This window comes from Rhododendron vialii, chromosome 3a (assembly GCF_030253575.1).
Source record: "Rhododendron vialii isolate Sample 1 chromosome 3a, ASM3025357v1".
Classification (NCBI taxonomy): Eukaryota; Viridiplantae; Streptophyta; class Magnoliopsida; order Ericales; family Ericaceae; genus Rhododendron; species Rhododendron vialii.
This window is the reverse complement of record NC_080559.1, coordinates 35,027,803-35,045,958: the sequence shown is the minus strand read 5'-3', so window position 1 is coordinate 35,045,958 and position 18,156 is coordinate 35,027,803. Positions and strand designations below refer to the sequence as shown.

Below are 18,156 nucleotides of genomic sequence, written 5' to 3'. Positions count from 1 at the left end.
TCCTTTGTTTTTTGGAATGCCTCTATAAATTTTTGGAATACGAATGTCATTTTCCAATATATTACTCCAAAGTGAGAATGAAAAAGTTCCTCCAGACTGATTCTCAAATTTACCTCTATCGTTCAACAAGTGAATTGCTACTTCAAAAATGAACTTCAATCTCATATCATACCGTCATACGTGCCATGCATATCATATCCTTCAGTAGCTTTATTTTTTATTTTTGCAAACGATAAAAAATTGAATCTACGAGCTCAATTCTACCATGCTTTGACGATAAAAATTGGATCTATGAGCTTAATGTAGCCATGCTTTGACCCCAAAGGTAATGTTGGACACGTGTACACACATTCACATTATACGTAATGCTTTGTTTGAAACATGAGGAAAGTGACAAAAAGGAAGGAAAAATTAAAATAAATTATCTCCTATTGTTTAGTTTGGAGAAAAAGAGAAGAGAAAATTTAAAAAAAAAAATTTAGAAGTGTGAATAATCCCATGTCCCTCTCATTTTCTTCTCAATTTTCTCCCATTTTTCATCATCTTCTTTTCTCTCACTTTCTTCAACTTCCAAACAAAGTATAAGGGATACGCGCTGCACACAATTACACATTGGGTTGGGGAGTGCGTGCAAGTGTTTGTGAACAACGTGTGTTGGTCTGTTGGGGTGAAGTAATTTAAAACATTGTTTGTATCAGATTATCATTATTACTGTAAAACTTTTTAGTACAGTAGCTTTTTTGGTTCCACAACTATCTTTCGTTGAAAAAAGCTAAAACCCCAAAACTAAAACCTTAAAAAAGCTTAAATAGCGGTGGTCGGGAAAACGGAATGGTGGTCGCCTCCGGTACCAATCCCTTCGCCAAGGAGATGGCCATTCGCAAGCGGATCGCTACCATGTACTCTCTCTCTCTCTCTCTCTCTCTCTCTCTCTCTCTCCCCACACGCGCGCGCACACACACACATGTCTTCGCAAATGTGCTTCTCTGTTTTGATATATTCATCTCCCCAGAGCTTCAAGATTAAATAGATTTTCTGGGATCTGTTTTTTGAATAGCTACGGGTAATGAAACTTGTTGTTAAGTTCGGTTCTCCAGCGATTCAAGATAATTTTGGGAATTGAAATGATGAGAAGTAGCAGTGTTGACTTGTGAGGATTAAGGTAGGGAAGCATTAATAAGTTTAGGTTTTGGTTTTGGGTATATCTGCTATTGAAAAATGAGGCGAAGGATATGGGTTCTCTTGTTGACTACTACTGCTAATTGGACTTGGAACATGGAATCTTATGTTCAACAAAATATGAGGACCTTTGGGCGTAGCCCAGTTGGTCATGTAGTCCCCTTTGGGGGCGACCGGGTGAGAGGTCATGGGTTCGATTCCTATGGATAGGAGAACAACCCCTTGTGGTAATACTACCTACTACTCCACTGACTATATCGCCTGACAAAAAAAAAATAATTTGAGGAAAGCCCATGAAATGTTTTAATGAGTTGGTTTTAAGTCTCAAAATTTTAAATTGTGTCTTTTTTCGTATTTGTGTTTCTAGTCTATATGACTATATCTATGGACAGACATGCCTAGACCTTGAACCCTAAAGCATAATTTATATCTTTTGGCATGGACAGAAGAATCATACTCCCAAACCCTAAACCCGTGAATTTTGTAATGAACTGGTTTTAAATCTCGCAATGCCACTATGTCTGAATATGTGTTAGAATGGTCAATCTTTTGGCACTTCAATTTTTTACAATGGCACTCCAAAATTTGTCTTTTAGTGTGCCTTGCTATGTATAATTTTTACACTAAAAGACAAGTTTTGGAGTGCCATCATAAAAAAGTGGAGTGCCAAAATCATTTTCCATCCCGAAATTAAGAATGAGTCTTTTTAGTATCTGTTTTTTTAATTTATATCTTACTGGACTAGTACAGGTAGTGTTGTGGAACTAATTCTTCAGGTTGAGTAGTAGAATAAAATGTCAAGTGCTGGTTAATCAGCCTTCATCATCCGGCTTAGTAGTATACATAGTTCAGCTTACCATTGGCTCTTATTCAACATTTAAGAGAAAATTGTTAAATTTTGCTAAAACACCAGTGTGTTTCCTGCCTTAAACACATACTGGATATTGCATTTGGAAGCATATTCGTTCGTTTGTTTGGTACATGTCACACTTAAACAGAAACATACGGCAAAAAGGAGACGAACATCATATAAATTGTCAACAGAAATGCCATGGGCTTAAGTTGAAGTGCTTATATCCTGGAATCAGAGAGGATCCAATGGATGGAGAAGTTTCCCTTTACGAAAGTTATAATACTGCTTTGTTGCATCATCTATTACAGTATTACATTTGGTTAGACTGTAGGTTGGTGAGTGAAGTACACCTGATTACCCATTCAGGCATCTGAGATTTTCCCATATTTCTCTGTTTCAAGAATTTAATTTGTTTTGACTGACACTTCCTTCTAGGCAATGTACAAGCAAGTTAAAATAAGCCAAACTCTTGAATGTTGTTTGATCTCTCTCTCTCTCTCTCTCTCTCCAATTGCGCAGGTTTAATAAAAGAGTGGAGGATTTCCCATCTTTGAGAGAATACAATGATTACTTGGAAGAGGTGGAGGACATGAGTAAGTTTTGGTAGTCTTGCACTTTATCAGGATTAGAAGAGTTCCTTGTTTCACTCAGTTTTGGTAGTCTTGCACTTTTTTGGGTGTATGATTGTCACCTTTCTTGGGTTGTGAACTTGTGATAGAAACCTTGATTTTGTTGCGTTATCTCGTGGTTTGTTATGTGGATTTTCCATCCCCTCTAGAGATGTGAGCATTTCCTCCCCTGGATTTAGTTTGAGCTTCATGTGATTTCCCTTTCTGTTACTATCCAACATTTTCTTACCCATTTGAAAAATGCTTTACCTTTGCAGCAGTAAACTTGGTTGAAGGAATAGATGTTCCTATTATTGAAGCATACATTGCACGGTACCAGAAAGAAAATGCTGAGCAAATTATGAATGCTCAAGCTCGTAAGGTTCGTTTTCAAGTTAGCTAACCTGTGATTGTCACGCTCTGCAAATGTTTCATGTGGTTATATTTTTTTCTCAAGCTTGCAAATTTCGTGACACCTGCTGCATAATCTTTTGACTATCCTTATTCTGGTTATTCTGTTAGGACAGGCTGAAGAATATGCAGCAGCGTTGGCTGCAAGTAAGGGACAGCCAGATATTGACGCGGTAAGAAGTTCAGATGGATTATTATTTCTTGTCTTGGGTATCTAATGAACATGCACTCTGTTTAAGTCCTTTATGGACAATATTACGTGGAAGTGCGAGTTTTTTTCTTTTCTTGGATTCATGTTACTGTCTTGCTTCAACGTCCTACTATTCATAACCTAGATGAAAGCCAATGAAAATGACTTGAGCGGACATAGAAAATTCTTGTACCAACTTTTTCTGCATGGATTCTGTTATCTCCATCATTAAGCAGACTTAGAAAAACCTTGTACCAACTTTGCTACATGTAAATTGTAGTTATGTTATCCTTCACGTGAGCATGAATTGTGTTGTTTATAACAAGATTCTGTCATCTCCATCCTTGAGCAGAGTTGGAAGAACCTTGTACCAACTTTGCTCATGTGTAAACTGTAGTTATGTTGTTTGGTGGAATTTGTCCCACATCGGTTAAATATCTCCTCCAAAACTAGTTTATGATCATGGGTGGCCTTTCCACTCATTGCCAATTGATTTTGAGTTGGATGCTTTAACACCTTCACGTGAACATGAATTGTAATGTTTTTAACAAGAGAAGACTTTCACGAAACCTCTATACCACTATCATTCCAGAGCCCCAGCTATTTCATGGGTAGGGAGGTTGCAACAAAATGTATTTGTATGTATTTCAAACATAACAACTTTGAAAAACAAGTAATTTATGTAGTGGCTTATGTTATTCGGTCATTGTATAACAACATTGTCGTAAGATGACATTATATGTGGATTTTCAGCTTGTCTTTGCAAGATTGTTTCTATATGCCATGTGCCGATGAATATCACACGTTCTAAACTACATTTCCTTTATGGAGGCAGAGCTCTCAAGAAGGGTTTGGTACTGGCACACAGGGGTATTATGCACCTTCAATTCCTGGGGTTGCAATTGCAATTGCTCAGCCGAAGCCAACAGGCACGGCTCCACAGCCCTTTCCAAGTGGATCGGATCCTTACATGCAATTGTACGGCGTTGACGATGAAGAAATGATGAAACTTAAAGCAGAAAGAGGGGGAAGGGCAGGAGGTTGGAGTGTAGAATTGAGCAAGAAACGTGCGCTTGAAGAAGCCTTCAGTGGCATTTGGATTTGAGTAGACATGGTCTTTGTCAGGTATGTGACTTGGTTTTCCACTGGAGGAAGGTGATACAGTTTTCTGTTTGATTCTAACACGTGAGAACGGTTATCTATGACAATCGAAATTTATGTTAGGAAAAGCTGTGTTATTAGATTCTGTGTTATTTTTCCAATCAGTTTGTAAGATAAAGAGTTTGATACCCCTTGTTCTGTGTTTCTCAGTATGAAAAAGAAGCAAGTAGGAAAAAACTGAAAAGGTGGTCCTGTTTGAACCCTAATGATGACGAAATCCCATTCTCTCCTGCCCTTGACATTGTTTATAAAAGCTTTGAAAGTCCTTATTTGAATTTCTAGTGTTAATGGAATTTAAAACAATCAAGTGGTAAGCTTAATAAAACAAGAAAGCAGAGTACTTTTTCCTCTAGTTGATGTAGCACTATGCAACTTGCCGCGCCTAACCTTGTTAAAGCAGCATTACAAATGTGAAATCTATTCACTTCTCTGAGGCCAATTAAAATAATTCTTAAGACTTCATAATCCAGTCTCCTAGATTTTGCTAGCATTAAACTGTGCGTATGATCGATCTCACCTGCTTCCCTTTCGTTTAAGGGCTTAATGCGAGGCCTGCAGCCGATTCAAATTCTAACCTGTTATTGGTAGCGCAGCAGTTTTTGGCCGTCTATAAGTTTGGAGGTCTTGTGTTCGGCTCCTTCTGGCTAACACCAGCTCGTTTCATCTTAGTTTGTGCACCTCCTTCACCATGCTGGAAAGAGCGTACCGCATTAAAGGGCTAGAAAGAATGGGCCGCTGTGGCCCTGCTCAGGGCGGGTTGTCTGTTAACAAAAACCAACCCGAATTCGCTACTTGTGATTCACGATGTTTTATCATAGTATAAAATAGCCGCAGCATTATCTGTTATATTAAGAGCCCGTTTTGCAAACGAAAAAAAGTCCTTATTTTTTAAGAAGACAATTTCAAGCTAAAAAATTATGGTTTTATTGAAATCTAAAAATATGCAATATGGATCTTGTTTGAAATATCTCGATGAAATCTTTTATACGATACAAAAAAAATTGAAAAATTATTTTTCATTTACATTATTTTTTAGTTTGAAAATGTGAAATAAGTTGCTTATTTTTTAAGAAGGTTTCTGGAACGGGACCTAATGCATTGATGATTCGGACTAGCATAATTTATCATATGATATTTATTTCTCGGTCTCTAACAACTGTAATTAATACTACTAATTAAATAGCCCCAGCGTGATTGTTAGTAATGGGTTGATGGGTTGCCAAGATCTGTTCATACCATGGATAGGATAGATAGGCGACTAAGTATAATTCTTTCTCTTAAAGTAATTCTGTCTCTTAAAGCTTGGCTTTTAAATTGTGAAATTAGTCACGTTTTGACGTGGAGATTAGTCAAGCAGAGTGAAATAATTTTGCGGTTTATGTTTAGACTTTTAAATTTACTTACCAAATTAACTCAAAAAATGTAACAAAACTACAAAAGTATTGGTTTAGTTCGATCTAAAATGGTAAACAAAGTATTTCAACAGAAATATTATCTTGATCTAATCAAATTCACCGATCTCATGATAATTTGCCTTTCTATTACTACAAAACAACACTCACTCTCTCTCTCTCGATCAATTTTGGTCACGGGTTCTCCTAATTGGTGTTGTGGTGACGGAAGGAGGGCACGGCCCCAGATCTGTGAACCCCTCTCCCCGTCTTTCTGCTCTCTCTACCCTCACAATGAGGGCTTTTCTCTCTCTCCCCTCCCCTCTCTTCCAAGCCATTCCTCCCTCCCTCCGACGCTCTCGTCCTATTTCCAGTTGTAAAAACTAGGGTTTGTTGCGTGGACTAGGACGACAATGACGTCCACACAAATCAGAGGCACTACAAGAAGTGACATCACCATGCATCACCCTTGAGCCGACAAATATACCGGAATGGAAAACCTTGTTGCCACGTCACCCTTACCCTCCAACCTAAGCGTGCTTTATAACCTAGATTATCTTCAGCAGCTTAACAACGCATCATCCACTAATTACACAACTCCCACAAGGAAAAAACAACTACTACATGGTGATCGATCAGGTTAGGCCTTAAGCTATTTTAAGTTAATTTCCCTTTTAATAATTATTTGACATGTACACCACCAAATCGCGTAATTAAAATAAAGGTCTCTAACTTTGCTTGTAAAGTTGCTCGTTAAGGGAAGGATACCCTGTTCTCAAAATGCATGTTCTCTTCCCCTCGTTCAATGCACTCAGATTTCAGTAATCATTTTCTTTTCACGAGTGAAATGCATCTAAATTTTCATTTCCAAGGATAATAAGGTTAGAACAGTCAATTCCAATTTACTTGAGCTATTTTTGGGAACATAGTGTCGCTTCTTGTAATCGTTCTGAAAACAGACATGCATGTGCGACATTAAGTGCATTAAAAGTCTTAAATGAAGCCCTTTTGGTACTCGAGAGTTCGTGAGAGAAGAAAAGAAACGGGGAGAGAGCTCAATCTCTCCCTCGTTTGGAAGGGGAAGAAGGCGAGAGAGGGTGAGAGACGGAGGGAAGCCAGAAACCCTCCCAAGCCCAGTTCCGTTTCTCGCCAAAAGTGGCAAGATTTCATGAGAAAGGGGAGCGTGTGGTCCACCCCTTCGTCGGATCGTCGTCGGACAAGTGGTTGTGCATTGCCGGAGAAGAGAGAGAGAGAGAGAGAGAGAGAGTACTAGGTTTGCCGGAGATGAGAGGGAGAGAATTTCAGCTCGTCGGAGAGTCGCTGGAACTCTACTAGTCGCCTGTGAGAATTTGATTTCTCATTGTTATTTGGATGGGAGGGCGAGAAATCACACCCCTTTCTTTTCTTTTCTCACTAAAAAGGGAGAACACACCCTTTCTTTTCTTTTCTCACTCCTCCATCCAAAGGGGCTGTAATTGATTTTAGGAGGAATGATGAAACTCAATTTGACTGGTGGTATATCAGGGTTAGAAGGTCATGGGCGTACAAATTACGGGAGCATCATCGCGAGAGATGAATTAATTGTTGGGAAAACAATGCCGCACCGCTCCCCTCGACAGCTCTGAAAACAGACCTGCGAGTACGAAGTTCAAGGCCATAAACAACTCTAGTGAAGCTCTTCCTAACCCCTATTGATTTTAGGGCATATGGCGAAAATTCGGTCCGACAACTCTTATATTACTTGCATATTAAATCCTTAAATATGATCCTGTGGGCTGTGAGTGCAAAAAACACGGTATGTCCCCAGCCTCATGAGCCAGGCCACTGTTGCATGTTTACACATGTCGAAACCAATTTGTTTAATTCATATTTCATACTTTCATAGTCAAATATCTAAGGCGCCAAACGTAACGTTGAGTTTCCCTCGACGGCAGTTAGGCAGAAAGTTGCAAATTTTCTGCGTTACTTCTTTGTACTGGACATCTCCAGCTTCCATCATCTTGTAACCATATAAAATGGTGCAATATTTCTCCTGTATCATCCACTTCCCTCTCTTTCTCTTTTCTACCTATTCACTTCCCTCTCTTTCTTCGATTTTTCGGCTCTTCGAAGAAGTTCGATCCCCCCACCAAAATGGGTTTTCGCAATATTTTCAAGTTTAGTTTTCTCTTCTTGTTTATAGCTTTCTTTGAGGTATCGTGTCAAGAAAATGTTCAGATTTTGAGTGACCGCACTTCTCTCCTCTCATTCATGTCCAGGATCATTGCTGACCCCGGACATGCTCTGAAGAACTGGAATTCTTCAGGTACTCACGTATGCAACTGGTTGGGAATTCAGTGCAATAACGATAGAGACCGAGTAATAAAGCTTGATCTCAGAGGAAGATCCTTGAGGGGGAAAATTTCACCCTCCATTTCAAATCTTTCTTTCTTGACAATTCTTGATTTAACCGGTAACTTCTTCGAAGGCCAAATTCCGGCTGAGTTAGGGAGACTTTCCGGCCTCCAACAACTCAGTTTATCGTTTAATTTTCTCGAAGGGAAAATTCCTAAAGAGTTGGGATTACTTCGCGATTTGGAGTACCTTAATCTTGGAAGTAACCGACTCTCTGGTGAAATCCCGATGCCACTTTTGTGCAATGGCTCTTCTTCTCTGGAATATTTGGACCTTTCCAACAATTCTCTCAGTGGTTTCATACCTCTGAATGATCAATGTGAGCTTAGGAAGTTGAGGTTTCTTCTGCTTTGGTCTAATGAATTGGTGGGTCAAATTCCTAAATCCCTTTCCAATTCCACAATACTAGAATGGATTGATTTGGAATCAAATTCCCTATCCGGGGAATTACCAAGTGAGAGACTGGCTCAAATGCCGCTGCTGCAATATGTTTACCTCTCCTACAACAACTTCATAAGCCACCATGGTAACACAAACCTTGATCCCTTTTTCTCTTCTTTAGCTAATTCCTCTAATTTGCAAGAACTTGAATTGGCTGGAAATAACATTGGTGGGAAACTACCTTCTATTATTGGTGATCTCTCCAGTAATCTTGTACAGATTCAGTTAGATGATAATCTCATCTATGGCTCTATACCTCCACAGATTTCAAACCTATTCAATCTCACCCTCTTGAACTTGTCTCATAACCTTTTGAATGGATCCATCCCATACGAAATATGCCAATTGGAAAGACTAGAGAGGCTCTATTTGTCGAACAATTCGCTATCCGGTGAGATCCCATCGGCTTTTGGCAATGTTCCCCATTTGGGTCTTTTAGACTTGTCGAACAACAAGCTATCCGGATCGATCCCAGATAGTTTTGCTAATCTTTCTCAATTGAGAAGGCTCTTCCTCTATGGAAACCAGCTTTCTGGAACAATCCCACCAAGTTTAGGGAAATGCATAAATTTGGAAATACTGGACCTTTCCCAAAACAGAATTTCTGGGGGAATTCCCAGTGAAGTTGCAGGGCTAAGCAGCTTGAAGTTGTACTTGAATTTGTCTAGCAATTTTTTACAAGGGCCTATTCCACTAGAGCTGAGCAAAATGGACATGGTTTTAGCAATTGATTTGTCCTCAAACAATCTTTCTGGAACAATTCCATCACAGCTTGGGAGTTGCATTGCCTTAGAACATCTCAATCTTTCCCATAATTTACTTCAAGGCTCTCTCCCTGTCGCAATTGGACATTTGACTTACCTTAAAGACCTTGATGTTTCATTCAACCGTTTAACCGGTGAAATACCACAATCTCTGCAGAGGTCTTCAGCTCTAGAACATCTCAACTTGTCTTTCAACAACTTCCATGGGAATGTATCAAACGAGGGGGCTTTTTTGTCTTTGAGCATCGATTCTTTCGTGGGTAACCGGGGGCTCTGTGGCTCAATCAAAGGCATGAAAAGCTGCCCCAAGAAAAGGATTAAACATCTAATGATCCTGGCAGTTATCCTCTCAGGATTTTCATTTGCAGCTCTCATGTTTTGCACGTTTCGAGTCCCTCTATCGCTCGAGGCAAGGTTCAAAAGACAATGCACTGGATTTAGTGGCGGGGAAATGGAGAAGGGAGAAGAAAAAGGAAGTAAAGAGATAAAGTACCCGAGAATCACTCACCGGGAACTCTTCGAAGCCACCGGTGGATTCAGCAGCTCAAGCCTAATTGGATCAGGGCAATTCGGTCATGTCTACAAGGGGTTACTCCAAGACAACACAAGAATTGCCGTGAAAGTATTGGATTCGAGGACAAAAGAAGAGATTTCAGGCAGTTTCAAGAGAGAATGTCAGGTACTCAAAGACAGCTTCACTCCTAAAAATTTAAACAAAATTGTTTACGTATTAATTCAGTAGAAGTAGATGATAAACATCGTTCATGATGGACTAAAATTTCTGAAACTGCCACTGCAGGTACTAAAAAGAACCAGGCACAGAAACTTGATCAGGATCATAACAATCTGTAGCAATCCAGATTTCAAGGCACTTGTTTTGCCACTAATGCCTAATGGGAGCCTGGAAAACCATCTGTACCCGAGGCACGGGTTGAGCCACGGGCTAGATTTGCCTCAGCTAGTGAGCATTTGCAGCGATGTCGCGGAAGGGATGGCATATTTGCACCATCACTCTCCTGTTAAAGTCGTGCACTGCGATCTGAAACCGAGCAATATTCTCCTTGATGAGGACATGACTGCTTTGGTAACCGATTTTGGCATTGCACGATTGGTGAAAGGTGGCGACGATGAGAGTGAATCAGCGAATGATTCGGTTTCCTTCTGTTCTACACATGGGTTGCTTTGTGGATCAGTTGGTTACATTGCTCCAGGTACTTAATTTCTTGCACTATTTTACTAGTAGTGATTGAAACTTACTCTCCCTTGGTAGTTTTTTCTCCAACTGTTTGAGTTTACTAAAGTTACTCTGACTTTCTACTCTTTCCTTTCTTGATAACTGAACAATAGCCTTGCGTGATAAATGCAGAATACGGACTAGGAAAGCGGGCCTCAACGCAAGGAGATGTCTACAGTTATGGAGTCCTATTGCTAGAAATAGTGACAGGAAAACGCCCCACGGACGTGCTTGTCCACGAGGGTTCGAGCCTTCACGAGTGGGTGAAGAGGCAGTACCCGCACAAGCTCGAGCCACTAGTCGAAGAAGCTTTGGAGAGGCGTGCGCCCAATGGCACCCAAGTCTATGACAAGAAGATGTGGTGCGACGTCGTTTTGGAGTTGATTGAGCTAGGGCTAATATGCACACAGTACAACCATTCAACAAGGCCAACTATGTCAGATGTTGCCCATGAGATGTCACGGTTGAAGCAATATCTTTGTAGCCCTTCTTCCACATTGCTCATTGAAGAAGCTTGTGACAAAAGTCAGGGTTCACTAACTAGGTGAACCATCGGGCACGCTTAAAAATCTCATAGAGATGTGTTCAGAATGCAGTGTCACATTCCTTTTTTTTTTTTTCCCCAATTTAATCCTTTTTAATTTCTCTAGTCTTTCTACACATAAATATTGTTTTAGTAAAAATTTAACTAAGAAGTCGTGCGAAGAGAAAAGTACCCGAAAAGCCAAGGCTTTAGGGTTCGAGAGAGTCCATTTCAATTCTTTTTTTCTTTTCTTTGTCAAAGAATATTTTATCCAAAAGAGTCTGCTGGAATCCATTTCAATTCATTGGAGTAATTTTATCAGTTATTTGTTTCATCATTGTTCTTGTTCTATAACTTCTCTGTGCTGTATTTTGTATAGTTTGTGTCAAAGCACTTGAGCCTTTTCTGATAGGTCAAAAAAAAAAAAAAAATACAGAAAGAAGCAAATTGTATTGGCATTCTTTCGTTCATTCAAGAAGACTTTTCACACTTGAGACATTTCTTGGTCCCACAAATCAATGAAAGCATCCAAACAAACTCAACCCTGGGCTATCAATATCATTTTCAATGAATATGTGGGGTTGGCTTGGTAGTCGAGGCTTGAAACTTAGGAGTTGATTCTCTCCTGAAGTCTCGGGTTCAAAATCTCTCGATGCTATCGACTCATTTGAGACCAGTTCATACATACAAAGTTTTTTTCCGACTTTAATTGACCTGGTAGAGCATTGGGCTTCTAACCTAATGATCGCAGGTTCAAGTCCTGCTATACCCAAACCTACCTTCCACTCTACTATGAGTAAGGATGCATAGTAGCGTTCAAAGATCACTCTTTGGCCTGTCTTGTTGGCCTGGGAAGGGAGTCCCGGTTGGCTAGTCTGACTATTCATTGCCGTCCGTTGGCCCGCTTATGTACTTTAAGCACTAAGGAGCAAGCCATAACTCTTTGGATCTGACTTTACGAATGCCGCTCTGTAAGTACGCGGTGGGATTTGTCTCTAATTGAGATGCGTGTAAGCTAACCCAGACGTCTGAGTTATCAAAATATCATTACTAGTTGCTATTACAGATCATAATTAAGCTTAACAAAGCACCTTTCTGTGACAATATTTTACCATTATCTGGACACATTAGCATAGTTATTTGTGGTAATTAGCCTATGGTGGCAATGGTGCTTTGCTTAATCAAATTCCACTGGTGCTTCTTTTGGCCTACCCTTCTATATTTAATTAGCCATTATATAGGTAGCTAGTGGAAGGTCAAGAAAAATGACCCAACTTAGTAGCCTGCCCAAAATGAATTATAAAATGCACTAAAATCCTTCACCTGCCATGGTTACCTTTTTTGATAACCGGATGTTCATGCCAACTTACGCACTCTTCCACTGATTCCGGAGCCCTGAAGTTAACAGTCGGGCAAACCTTCAGTGGCCCGAAGGGTTGGACATGGCATGGTAGAAGTTGCTCCCTTTGTGAGAAAATCCAAGAGAAAGAAGGTTACTAGTTGAATCCTTATTGAATGGCATGCTCTCTTGTATTGGTTAAGATGCACGAACACGAACTCCATAAACTGATGATTTTCAAAACTAGTTCTGCTTCATTGTTAGGCTGTACTGTGTAACTTTTGTAGTTGACATCTAGTCACAATAATTTACTAATTTAGCAACCACAAGAAGAATTTTAAAAGAATACGTAAATTGAAAAGGCCCCCTGGCAAATCATAGTTCACTTCATAGTTTGCCGAAATATCCCCTTTCACCCTTTTGCCTTCTCTCCTTAAACCTACCATCCCACTGAAACAAAGAAGAAGAAAGCAATGAAACCAATTGATGAATATATCACAAAAGAAATCAAGATTATCGACTAGTGGTCTTGAAGAAATGAACTTCTGCTTTGAAGGAATGAGGCAACTGAGACTGCTTAATCTTCTAGCACCAAAAGGTCCTGACTCAAAACTCTTTGACTCTATTTTCAAAGTCCTTTTTATCTTTCCCTTGCGGTACTTGTTTGCTATCAGCCAATATTTAGTCTTGGACGGAATTTATTGCCCGACTGGGGCACAATGCAACTGCTAGTCTTCGACAAGCATTTCGTTAGGTTACATGAGCGTCAAGCTACTTCGGTTATTTTTTCGGCCATTTATGCACAGGATGTGCGAACAGGCATTGAAGCCAACAGCACAAGGGGGAGAGGCCTCCACCAATCCGTACGAAACCACGACTCATTGGCCTTGTGTGATTTGAAACCCTACATCCTTCACTATGGAAGATCAGAAGATGCCATCATGAGCTAAACAACTCCTGATGATAACTACTCCAGCCTAACCTGCAAAGAAGTCTCATATGTTGACTTGCATGTTTATACAGAGGTGATTCTAAGTACAAAGGATTTGGTCTCTTCATGAATAAGAATTTCCAGACACTGTACATATTTCTTTGGAACTGAACATTGTTTATGCCAATGGAACTTTATGTAGGTATGTAAGCAGACAAAAAATGGATGGACCAAACATGATTGCAGATGACAAAATAACAATATCATGAAAAAGAGACACTTCTGCCACTAAATCCATTAATATCCACGAGGAAACGATAAAGTACAAGGAATGGAAGCATGCATTGCTCAATCCTGTGAAGACAGGCACTCATCTCTCCTACAATCCAATCTTTTTATGTACACGTATCAAACCTATACATTGTATACACCTTATGAAAGAAGGAAAAAAAGACAAGCCGGTATACATCTTGTTAAGAAAATGAATTCAAATCAAGTCAGAATCAATCCCATCTTCATGTCAATCCAAGCAGAACCCAAGAATACACTTCACAATCATCTATGCAATAGTATCCCCTTTATCAGTACCTTTGACAAAGTGCAAATGGAGGTGAATGATGTGGTGAGTCAATACTGATGGTTACTGGAGCTGGTAGTGTTATTGTTGGATCAGAGCCAAAAGTGTAACATTGCCTGTCCACAATAAGTAATATACCATTATCCTTTCACTATAGGAAGACCCTTACCGCAGAAAATTAAAGTTATTCTAATTCTATCTTCTTGCACCTAAATCATACTCCTATTTCACAAAACCACACAGCTATAAGTTACCACAGTTCTTATTCTCTAGTAATGGAGATTTCTCTGGCGGGATGCAAGAGAAAGAAGCTAGCAAAAAAAGTATACCTCAGTTAGGGAAAGGAGGGGTAACTCGTAGGAAGGAGAGGACTTAATAGTTTTCAGACTTTTTATCTCAGACTGAATTGAATTGAGTTGCTCCTGAATCTCCTTCAACAACTTCAATTCTTCTTCTTCTCTGTTAGCAGTTTCCAATCCTTCACCATTTCTCTCAACCTCAACTATCTCTGATATCCTACTAATGTTAAGCTGTTGGAACTTGGAATGAGATTCAGCAACCTCGGTTGTGGAGTGAACAAGAGCCAAATGGCAGTCAAGAGCTACCCTCTCACTTGGTCCAGGCAAATTGTTTTTCTGGTGTTTGGATGGAAACATTTTCCTTACCCAATCGGTTTCCTTCTTCACGTGTGGTTTGAAAGCCTCTGGTGGAACAGAATCTGGCTTTCCATCCCTATTATCACCCTCCAATACCAACTGTCTCTCTGGTTCTCTATCTCCTCTGCAACCTTCCTCACTCTCACGAGTTTGTGGAACTTCAAATACATCATGAACACATGAGTAACCAGAAGGACTGACAGTTGCCTCGTTGTCAAGTAAGGATTGACAGTGGCCGGATTCATTAGTGATGGGTCCTTTTGTTGAATCAAAAACTAATGAAGAAGACCTTGATCGGCTCCTCAAGTTCGTAGACTTAACTCCATTGCCATCTGCTATCTCCCTCACCCGTTCATCTAACTTCCTGATTTGTTCCCAGTATGAAGTAATATCCCCAATCGCATAGTTCTCCAACTTCTTCTCCATATCTGAGATCTTTGAATTAGGTTCACTGTTTATGTTTTCCTCCTCTATCTTGGAACTCAATTCCGGACTAACACATCTTTCCTTTTCAAAACTACCCTTCCTTTGATATGAGAATTTTAGAGGCATCAGTGGCATAGAATTCCTTCTCAAATTCGTTTGACAACCCACGTCTCCAATTAAGTTTTCGTTTCTTTGCAGTAGATTTTCCGGAAATATTGTTTCACAAACACCGATATCATTGCATCCCAAGCTTAATAGTTTGTACCTATAAGCCTGTACCTGATATTCCAAAGAAGCAATTTCCATTTCTTTCTGATAGATAAGATCTTCGAAAATCGCTAGAGCTTCTTCTGCGTGACACATCTTTTCTTCTGCCAATCTCTTGTATTGGTTAGCTTCCATTTTCACAGCAGCCTTTTCTCCTTGCAGCCGTAAAATCATAGATAGAGCTTCACTGGCTGCAGAAGCGGAGGCTTCTCTTTCCACATCCAACTCATTGTAAAGCTTTTGCAGAAGCTGTTGTTGAGCAAAAAGTGCTTCTTTTAAAGCTGGAATCTCATTTCCCACCATTTCTATACCCATGCTACTATCTGCCATTGAGCATTGGTTGCTAGTGGAAGCAAGAATACCTAAAAACAGAAGAAAAAAAGGTTGGTTCATTATAACTACCCAAGAACACGCAAATGGGTAGGATTTTGAAGATAGGGATCAACATTCATGCTGTGATTCTTACATTGACAGGAAATACTAACGAAAATTATTTTAAACAAGGTGAGCACACCTGGGGGAGGGAGTTGTACTATTCAAAGTTTCCGGGAATTAAACCCTTAACTGTTCCAAGCAAAATTGAACCAGTAGAAAGGAGATGATGAACTACAGAATCACAAGGAAATGGAGCATGACCATCATTAACTGAATTGGATAAGATAGGTTGAGAAATCAATAACGAAGGCACATTCTTTGGGGCAATATTTGCATTGAAAAAGGGTTAGGTTGGTCCCATGATTAGTCAAGGTGCGATAAGCTAGCTCGGACACCTGGTTATAAATAAAAAATACTATTGAAATTGGGTTAGGTAGCGGTTTTCAACTTTCGAATTCTGTTTGCATCCGATTAGATTTCAAGTCATCATCACGCACATGGAATTATCAAGAAAAATCCTGGTTTCCAGATTGAAAACCATAAATCTCCACTCTAGTATCAAGGCAATTGAAATCTCTTAAACTCTTAAGAACCATATTAGAGGAACCAGATGGGAGTAATCATCATTGGCTTCAGAATTAAAAACTAAGATCTCCACTAATAGAGAAGGCTTTGTAATTAATTGCAATTGCTCCTCAGTTCAAAATGCTCCAAAATTTGAGAACTACCAAAACCTAGAAAATCTGCCTAAAACCAGAAAATCTGCCAAAACCCTGACTCAAATCCTACACGTTAAGGTAGAGATAGATATAATTTGCTCCACAAAACAAAAGCCCATAGGAAAAAAAATAGTCAAGAGAGATAAGAAACAGTTACCTTCCTTGACAAAATGGAGACTTTTTGAACAAGGATCGCCACCCTTTCTCCTCAAGATTACAACTTCACCCAAATGTATAAAACCCTCCAAAAGCCCAGGTGAAGAACACAAATCCGACAATTCGAACAGGAAGTGGAATTCGATAATATCAAAAGATACCCAGATCAGATTTTTTCAGGGAGAGAGAGAGAGAGAGAGAGAGAGAGAGAGAGACCACCTTTTTCTTTGTATATCCTCAACGCTTTAACAAACAGTGTAAAGCCCCGCAAGAAAATCCAAATGATTCAAATCATTAAGGTTGGGTTGCGCCTTTGTAACGGCTTGTTGTGTTGTCTCTTTTCCCAAAAGGAATGCAAATACTCCCAAAAGGAGGTAGTAGAATGGAATTTGCGCAGGTTGTGAAAGATGACTGAATCTAAAAATCGCATCTTAGCCCCCTGGGCTGGAAAATTATTCAGTACTTCGGTATCTTTATTTTGAAGCCTTCGAGATTATACATTAGTCTGGTTTTGTATACTTAACGGTAGATCTTCCATCTTTTTTTGACCGTTGGACCTCTGGAGCCATTCATTAGGAATATTGTGATTAGTCTCGCTTTTTTATGACCGTTGTCTCTAGAACCATTCATTAGGAATATATTGTGATTAGTGAATAATTTTTCACTTAGGCCACCCCGTGCCAGCTAAATACTCTGCTTATTCCAAACGAGAAATTACAAGGAAATGGTTTTTACCATGGAGTTGTTTTGACAATTGAGTTTTAACCATTCATGATCAACCACTCAATTTTTTAGGTACACTAATCAAGAGCTAGGCCACATTACTCATATACTAGTATCCTTTGTTTCTGCTCTCAAATCTTTGCTCTCGCGCTCTCACTCATGCACGCGTATTATATTACTTAGATCAAGCGATATCCTTACATCGTTGTATGCGTCGTATCAATCTACGAGGAAGCCATTGATCCAATCTTGTTTTATAAAACTTGAAGGCGATAGATGAATTCTAGCTAGCCGGGTAAGTGATTGTTCAAATTTGATTTAAAAAACTTGCTAGTTTCAAAAATATGTTCAATCTTAACTTCTTTACGAGACGAACCAATATCAAAAGGCCTTTAAACAAGCCGAACGAGCCCAATCTAACTTCTTCCAGCTTGTTTTGAAAATTTAAGGAGTTTCGAAGTTCTTATTGCATAAGATCCAATCAGAAGAAGAGCTTATGAACAATAATCCTGAGCTTAATCACATAGTATACTTTCTTTTAAAGTTAATTACTTATAGCATTGATTGATAATGATGACACGTGGGACCCTGTGTTCTCAAAAGTCTCGGTAATAAATAAAAGAACTCTGCTACAGGTACAGCATTTGCTGCACAACAGTCATGCACAGATCCGTTTTGCACTTGTCTCGGGTTCCGCAAAGATGATCGGAGCCGCTCATTTTGTTCCAAATGCGTCGCTTATGGTTCCTGTAAAAATTCATCTCAATCCGATATCGGGAAAGGTGTTTACGAATCATCCAACTTTGCTTCAAAATTTAGGGCAAAGTTGGATGATTCG

At 39.5% G+C, this 18,156-nt stretch overlaps 3 protein-coding genes across 8 annotated transcripts; 2 read left to right on the top strand and 1 right to left on the bottom strand.

The window, feature by feature from the left end:
* Positions 1 to 707: 707 nt before the first annotated feature.
* On the top strand, positions 708 to 9,568 carry LOC131320350 (uncharacterized). 6 transcript variants are annotated; one of them, XM_058351035.1, is made up of 6 exons: positions 769 to 899; positions 2,552 to 2,625; positions 2,919 to 3,022; positions 3,168 to 3,224; positions 4,077 to 4,366; positions 9,550 to 9,568. In XM_058351035.1, exons 1-5 carry the CDS (start codon positions 832 to 834, stop codon positions 4,344 to 4,346), a joined length of 573 nt encoding a protein of 190 aa, XP_058207018.1. In that variant the 5' UTR covers positions 769 to 831; the 3' UTR covers positions 4,347 to 4,366; positions 9,550 to 9,568. The 6 variants fall into 6 exon arrangements, with proteins under 6 accessions (XP_058207014.1, XP_058207018.1, XP_058207015.1 ...); XM_058351032.1 differs by lacking the exon at positions 9,550 to 9,568 and adding an exon at positions 4,940 to 5,179; XM_058351033.1 differs by lacking the exon at positions 9,550 to 9,568 and adding an exon at positions 4,553 to 4,632.
* On the top strand, positions 7,435 to 11,477 carry LOC131320356 (putative leucine-rich repeat receptor-like serine/threonine-protein kinase At2g24130). The gene is made up of 4 exons (XM_058351044.1): positions 7,435 to 8,841; positions 8,893 to 10,071; positions 10,192 to 10,603; positions 10,759 to 11,477. Exons 1-4 carry the CDS (start codon positions 7,927 to 7,929, stop codon positions 11,172 to 11,174), a joined length of 2,922 nt encoding a protein of 973 aa, XP_058207027.1. The 5' UTR covers positions 7,435 to 7,926; the 3' UTR covers positions 11,175 to 11,477.
* Positions 11,478 to 13,682: 2,205 nt separating this feature from the next.
* On the bottom strand, positions 13,683 to 17,001 carry LOC131320346 (uncharacterized). The gene is made up of 3 exons (XM_058351027.1): positions 16,597 to 17,001; positions 14,326 to 15,707; positions 13,683 to 14,112 (listed from the first exon to the last, which is right to left on the bottom strand). Exons 2-3 carry the CDS (start codon positions 15,673 to 15,675, stop codon positions 14,089 to 14,091), a joined length of 1,374 nt encoding a protein of 457 aa, XP_058207010.1. The 5' UTR covers positions 15,676 to 15,707; positions 16,597 to 17,001; the 3' UTR covers positions 13,683 to 14,088.
* Positions 17,002 to 18,156: the final 1,155 nt, after the last annotated feature.